This window comes from Stegastes partitus, unplaced genomic scaffold (genome assembly GCF_000690725.1).
Source record: "Stegastes partitus isolate 25-593 unplaced genomic scaffold, Stegastes_partitus-1.0.2 Scaffold1424, whole genome shotgun sequence".
NCBI lineage: Eukaryota > Metazoa > Chordata > Actinopteri > Pomacentridae > Stegastes > Stegastes partitus.
In genome coordinates this window covers 111032-118831 of record NW_007579155.1, presented here as the reverse complement: position 1 = coordinate 118831, position 7800 = coordinate 111032, and the positions used below count along the sequence as shown (strand labels likewise).

General features: G+C 45.9%; 1 protein-coding gene across 1 annotated transcript; it reads left to right on the top strand.

Moving 5' to 3' along the window:
- The first annotated feature begins 5825 nt into the window (after nt 1-5825).
- On the top strand, nt 5826-6870 carry ier3 (immediate early response 3). Its single transcript, XM_008299489.1, has one exon. The coding sequence runs from the start codon at nt 5915-5917 to the stop codon at nt 6467-6469; it is 555 nt and encodes a 184-aa protein (XP_008297711.1). The 5' UTR covers nt 5826-5914; the 3' UTR covers nt 6470-6870.
- Nucleotides 6871-7800: the final 930 nt, after the last annotated feature.

Here is a 7800-nt window from a genome sequence, read left to right as displayed (position 1 = left end):
GTCCCTTTTTTGTTTTCTTGTGTTTCTTTGCAGCCATTTTGTGTCAGTTTCCAGTCATTTTGGATCTATTTGTGTGTTTCTGTGTCTTTGTGGTAATTTTGCTTCCATTTCAACTGTTTTGTGTGTCTTTGCTGGTGTTTTGTGTCCAGTTACAGTTGTTTTGTGCGTTTTGTGGTCGTTTTGTGTCCCTCTGCCGTCATTCTTTGCCTATTTTGTGGTTGTTTTGTGTCTTGTGTTGTTCATTTGTGTATATTTGCAGTGGTTTTGTGTCCTTTTTGTGTTTTCTTGTGTTTCTTTGCAGCCATTTTGGATCTATTTGAGTGTTTTTTCAGTCCCTTTGTGGTTGTTTGGGTCTCCTTGCAGTCATTGTTTGTTCCATTGTGCTCAGACACTAAACGGACACACTGCTGCTGCTGCTGTGTGTGTGTGTGTGTGTGTGTGTGTGTGTGTGTGTGTGTGTGTGTGTGTGTGTGTGTGTTGTGTGTATTCATGTCATTTCCTGGTTCATTCATTTGAATGTAAATTGAATTGGCTGATGACACTGTGCTCTACGGCAGGTGAATTTCAGGGTAACGGAGGCTTTGTGTCACTGCTGCTGACCTTCTGACAGCGTTGTGTCAGCGTTGTGTCAGCGTTGTGTAACAGTTGTGTACGTGCAGCAGCGGATCGGTGGAACTGGTTGCATCAGACGCAGCTGATTCTCAGGAACTGAACTGTTCACCTGCATCTGCAACGCCTCAACAAACAAGAGACTACACATAGAAAACAGCTTTTAGTCAAAACTTCAAACTAAATCGAGTCTTAAAAACAAACAGAACCAGAAGTCTGTCGCCTGAAACAAAGCATTAAAACTGTAGAAGAGCAGCTGCTGCTTTACCACAAACACAAGCTTCTCCTCCAGCTGCTGGGATTTAATGCAAAATAAACGCAGAAAAATGTTTTATGAAGTGTTTGTGTGTCTTCCTGCTGTTGTTTTGCATCTGTTAGTGGTCCTGTTGTGTGTTTTTGTGGTCATCTTCTGCCTATTTTCTTGCATTTACATTTTTACGCAGTAATTTCAAGCATCTTTATGTAGTTTTGTGTCTCTTTGTGGTCATTTTGTGTCTCTTTGGTCGTCTTACGTTTGTTTGCGGTTGTTTCACATCTATTTGTGATCGTTTTGCTCCTATTTTGGGTCATTTTGTGTGTGTGTTTTTAAAAAAAAAAACTTTTTACATCTATTTGTGGTCGTTTTGTGTCTGTTTTCTTGCATTTACTTCTTTACACAGTCACTTCAGGTGTCTTTCGTAGTTTTGTGTGTGTTTTTTTAAATCATTTTGCATCTGTTTGTGGTTGTTTTGTGTCATTTTGTAGTTTTGTGTGGTTCTGTGGTTGTTTTGTGCCTCTTTTTGGTCATTTTGTGTGGTTTTGTGATAATTTTGCGTCTATTTCTCGTCACTTTGAGCCTATTTTCTGACATTTTTTCTCTGCACAGTTGTCTCTTGTGTCTTTATGATGTTTTTTTTGTCTCTTTGTGGTTGATTTTTCTGTCTGAGGTCATTTTGTGTCCCTGTTGTTTTATTTTATGTCTCTTTCTGCTGATCCAGAAAACGCAGCAACGACCACGTGATGTTCTTGTATCATGACATCATCGACACAGAACAACCGAGCAGCCGTGAAGTCATCGAGAAGTCTGAACAGTGAGACGTCAACAACGAACCAGACGGAGGACGGATGTTATCATAATAAAATATTTACCACGGAGCTGCGAGTTCTGCCGTCTCGCTCATGTTTGTTCTGAGTTGTCAGATTTATGTATCTTCTGGGTATCTGGGGCAGAGCGCCGGGTCGGTTCTGCAGCGTGTCACCTTCCAGTCGCTGCCCGAGGCGCTGAGTCGACTCGCTGCCGTATTTGGAAGCAGAGCGAGCGAAGGTGAAGCTTCAGGAATCTGTCAGGCTGCCGACAGAAGATCGGACCACCCAGAGGTTCTGCTGCTCGCTCCGCAGGTCCAGACTCGAGCGTTGGACTTGGCGAGGCACCTGTGGAGGTTTTGGAGCTCAGCGCTGAGATCAGCTTTAAGCCCAGTCTGCACGACGTTACATTCCAGTGCAGTTAAGCTACAACCTCATCCATCTCCACCGAGACAAACTCAGGCCTGGGATCAGCTTTAAGCCCAGTCTGCACAACGTTCGGGTTAGCTCGGGCCTGAGTCCGCTTCATGGCGGTTCTGAGCTCAGTAACTTGATCCTTCATGCTTCGATCTCAGAACATCCAGCAGCATCTGGAACCGACGCGTGACGATGAACAAAACCTTAAAAACCAACCAGAAAATCTTCAAATCAGTCCTGAAATATGATTTAAATTAAGTTTAGCAACCTCTATTCATTAATAGACGTATGTATTAATCTCCACAGCTGAGCAGCTCTCGGTTCTGTTTGGAGGGAAACTCGTTTTCTGCTGGATTCTGTTTGGATTTCACTGCTTCGCTGTCGCACACTTTCAGCCCAACAGTCGCCTCTTAGATGAACTGGTCACCCCAGAAGATGAAAGACTCGTATCTTAACCCAAACCAGGACGTTTTTCCTGGACTGAACCAAGCTTGATTTCTTTTCCCGTAAACGGAACCAGACGGTGAGCGGAAACCAAAACATAAACAACGACAGAAACTGAAACTTAACTCTGCTGTAAACGCTGCCCGCTGGGTGAAGCGTCCAGACTCTGGTTTACTAAACTACGCCCTCGAAACGTAAATGAAGACGTTGTTTCGTTGTATAAGAACGTAGCTTTGAGGTGGACAGCGAGGACCCGGGTTCTGGGTGTCTGTTGGTGTTTGGTCGTTTAATCGATTGCACAGGAACGACTCCATCGGGAGGCCCGTCCTGCAGAACTACGACATCTTTTCAGTTCTGTTTTTATAAAAAGGGTCTCACAGTTTGTGGTCAGAAGTTCTAAAAGAAAAGCTGATTTAAATTCAGCGACGTTCCTCAGATAGCGTCGCTGTGCAGCTCCGCTCTGCTCCCAGCGCTCCTGCAAACAAACCGGACTGGACGTGGGAGCAGAGCGCGGGATGCAGCTAAAGGTCTGCAGTTTGTTCTCCTGGATCTGCACTGAGCGGTTCCCGACTCGTCAGGAACAGAAGCTGGATTGTTTCTTAATCGACTTTCCTGTCGGATTGCGACACCTAAGCGATGAATGTGTGCGACATCCTGCAGCAGAATACCTGAAGCGCTCCAGATGCCTCGGATGGTTCAGATTCTTTCTGTCGAGTCTCACAGCGAAACTAAAAGGATGTGAAAAGCGCCGGCGGTATGTCGAGCATGCAGGAGGTGAGAAATACTCAACAGGCATTTAAAGAACGTCGTCTTCTCCGAATGACAAACACTGGCATTAAGATGAGCGCTAATAATAGCTCCTCTCTGCAGAGCAAAGATCAGATCCAGCTCTTCTCTGTCTGCTGAGGCTTCAATAAAGACGAACAGCTCAGATCACACCTCATATGATCCACAATAAACTCAATATTCTGGCACTTTAAAGCAAAATTTCACATCAACTTGAACAACAAAACTCAACCAATAGCAGCATTTTATCTGCAGCACGAAGCCTGATTGTTTCTAATTTAACCCTTTTCAACCATATTTAGAGGTCATTTCATTGTTTTATACGTTTAAACAGCCTTCAATATGTACATTTAATGATGGAAAATTGCAGAAGACAGTTGTTTTCTGTGATTTTGCAGCACTTTTTGGGGACTCCAGTGTTTTTAACAGGCTGAGGGATGTTATTAAAGAGGAAAAACCCAGAACCAGAGTTCATCATCAGGGAAACCGGAGTTTGTGAATCATTTCTTCACATCCTTCCTTGTTTTTTTTTCTCCTATGTTGAACTTATTCTTGTGAAAAATGCTTTCAGACTGTTGAAACTTGTTCACTTCAGCTGCTGACAGCAGAGCGGAGCTGCAGAGCCGGAGAGTAAAAAGGCTGAACGGCGGATTTATTCCAGTTTCAATGTGAAGAATCATCAATGTGATGGCAGGTTTTAATGTAAACCAGCGACTGTGAGCGCTGCAGCTGATCTCGGTGCAGAATAAATCCGGTTTTCTTCCTGGAGGGTTGGTGACGGGACGCCGGGCAGGTCGGGTCCTGCAGAGCTCTCAGATATAAACTGATGTTTACTGAAACAACCACTGAGCTGTTTTCATCAGAACCAGTGACAAACAGGAGAAACTGAGAGTCGATGAGGAAAGACTGAACACGCTGGGATGAGATGCACTTTCCAACAAATCTGGAAGTAATTACGTGAGAAGATAATGTGCAGATCTGGCCGAGCTTCTGGCTCTGCAGCTCCGCTCCGCTGAACAAGTTTCAACAGTTTGAAAGCATTTTACACAAGAATGAGTTAGAAAATAGGAGAAAAAAAACAAGGAAGGATGTGAAGAAATGATTCACAAGCTCCGGTTTCCCCGATGATGAACTCTGGTTCTGGGTTTTTCCTCTTTAATAACATCTCTCAGCCCAAAACAGCAGAAAGAAAAAAGTTTAATTATGACGTTAATGAAAAAACAGCTTCAAACACTGGATTCAAACACCTTTAAATTCACTATTTGTAGATTATTTTGTGGCTTTTGTTTGTTAAGATGATCTGCAATGTGGAAAAAAAACACAGGAGTCTCCAAAAAGTTCAGCAAAATAACAGAAAACAACAGAAAAACTGCAATTTTCCATCATTAAACTCAGATTCCAGCCTTCAGTTCACATACTGAAGGCTGTTTAATCATATAAAACAATTAAATGACCTTTAAATATGGTTGAAAAGGGTTCAATTACAAATAATCAGGCTTCATGCTGCAGTTTTGTTCTTTAATTTGATATCAAACAAAAAGAACTGCTGTAAAACTGGTGGTTTTGCTTTATCGCATCAAGTAAATGAGTTTTATCAGCTAACTTTACTTAGAAATCTGAAATATTTCACTTTTTTTAAACTATTCAAACAGTCAAACTATAAAATTATTGGATTTCTGTCATCAAACACGAGACATTTATTTAGTTTTAATCCACTTCTTCAGACATTAATCATTAAATTTGCTTTAAAATGAAGATTTACTTCATTAAAACCCACAAAAACATCATTATTTGACAGAGATCTGCTGTCATGTTGCTGAACAGTTTTACAGTCAAACACATTTCTAAAACGTTTCTGTTCTGGGAGGTAATCTGTACATTTATAAACTCCCTTAAATAATAAAAACATCGCCCACACTGACTGAACATTAACCACATGTTTACTTTAAATGCACTTTGAGAAAGACTTCTGCATAAATATTCTGTCTTTTTTAAATGTTTTCCACATGAAGCTGCAGCTGGAAGCAACAGGTTGATTTATTTATTGCTCAGCTTTCAGTTCTTGTGTTGAGCAGAAATAAAACCTTCAGTCAGTTTCCATCATGTGACTGGTTTTCTGTAAACTGGAGCTCATCATGTGGAGCTTTACCATAAACACACTGCGGGGGTTTCACTGGACAATCCTGATCACTGTCAGCTGATTTCAGGAGAAAACTTTATAAATGTACATGAGACCAGAAGTCCTGGCTGCTCCTTGTTCTGTTTGTGGTTGTTGGAGGTTAAAGGATCTTTGTGGACTCTGACAGGATCACATCCACAGAACCTCACCGGCCGATGATTCAGCTCCAGGCCGCAGCTCATCGGTCTGGATGACCGCAGAAATATGCAAATTTTCCGGGTTTTTTTCCCAGTTGAGCAACCAGCGGCAGCAGCAGCAGCAGCAGCAGCAGGGAGTGGCCTCCAGCAGCGGCGGGGCGTTTCTCAAACACACAACCTGAGCTCCGGCATAAAGCCGCGCGTCCCCGGACCTCCAGCATTCTGAACCCGCACCAGAGAGCAGCTCAGAGCCCACGAAAGAAACCAGAACTCAGACAAGATGTACACTCGATCCACAAGCTCCACGCTCACCGTCCAGGAGAGCTTCGCCTTCCCCCGGGTGGCCTCCCGGAGCACCGAGCCGGAGGTGTTCACCTTCGAGCGGATCCCGGCTCAGGCCACGGCGCTGCGCTCCACGGTGCCCATCCGGCCCAAGAAGCGCTGCACCCGGGTCATGTACCCCGCCAAGGTCCGCATGCACCTGCCGCCGCCGGAGAAGAACCAGGCCAAGCGCTGGCTGCTGGTTCTGTGTCTGGTGGTCCTGTGGCAGATCTACACCGAGGAGCCGTGCGCAGACGCGCCGCTGACCGCCGTCGACGGCCCGGCCGGCGACTACCAGGGCTTCCCCTTCCAGGCTCCGGAGGAGCAGTTCGGCTCCGACCTGCTGACCGCGGCGCCGAGCCGCTGCGAGGACGCGTCCAGCGAGCAGATGATCGGGAACAGCTGCCCCCAGGCCGGCCAGGAGCCCGACGGCGGCCGCAGCTTCGAGCAGAGCGCCGGCAAGAGCTACGTGGTGGCCCTGCTGGTCTACCACCGGCTGGGCAGCGACAAGTGAACCGCTCCGGCTGGACTGTAACCCGCCCGAACTGGGCTCCCGGGATCCACCACGACCCGAGCTGGACTTGATCCTGTAGCCTCCGGAGAGCAGCGGTGCGTCCTGAGCGGCGCCGCCGGGGAAGGAGCTCCGCGCACCGGCCAGTCCCTGCCGGCGGCCCGCTGAGCGCCGGAGCTCCGACAGGCTGCAAACTGAAGAACCAGAACAGAACCAGAACTGTGAAAACTGACAACGAACTGAAACTTGAACTATGAAAACTTGAAGTGAAGCGTGAGATTGACTCTCCACCTGCACTGTAGACAAACTGGACGTTTCTCAGACAGAAGCTGATGCTGCTGCTCATTACACGTTTATTTAGTTATTTATTCTGTTATTTGCTATTTATTGAATATTAATAATAATAATTTTAATAAAAAAAATGTTGAAAACAAGTCGCTGTTTCCTGCCTTGTCACTGTTTTGGGTCTTTTCATTCATGTAAAGGTTCTGATCAGGAGAACAGAGCTGCACATGGCTCTGAAGAAGTTTTGGGTTTTGCCCTTTGGGGCATTAATATTTTAAAATGGTCTGAGCTTATGTGATTTTATGCAGTTGGGAAAATGACAATGATCTAAAACAAAGCTTGACATGAAGTGAGGAGTCGCTCTGCAGAGCATCAGAGGAGGAAGTGTGATGAGAGGTGATCTGATGAGGAAGAAAGTGTCACAATTCAACTTCTTTCCTTTAAAAAGCACAGACAGGCTCAGAGCCCAGAGGGCCTCAGCGACCTGGACTCAGGTCCTGGTTACGTCAGGCTGCAGCTCATTAGGCTCTTTGTCTGAATGGGAACACATTCCTGCAGCAGAGTTCATCCAGCAGACACCTCAGCACTGATCACAGAGTTCACATTATGAGCCTCTCCTCTTCAGACTCACTTTCTTTCTGATCTTTAATCACCTGTGATGTCGCTGTGACGGTGCTGAGTCATGCTTGTGAATGTGCAGCTCCAGGTTACATCACAGCGATGAGTCGCGTCTGCAGCGTCGTTATTGTTCCAGTGATTAACGTCCAGGCACCGTTACCTCACGCTGCCCTCGCCGCTCGGCAGCGTCGCCTCGGGCCTTCTGGGGATCACCTGTTGATGTTGATGCTGGAAGGTTGCCACGGAGACAGCATCCGGCACCAATAACGCACACCTGTACAGGTAACGGGTCAGGTATGGCAGGTATGAGGCGGAGGGAGCAGCTGTGTCGCAATGAGGAGGAAGAGAGGAGCTTCATGTGGGACAGTTTTCAGTTCTGTGGCTCCTAAACCTTCTAACGTTAAAGACCTGGTTCAGTCTCCAGCGACTCC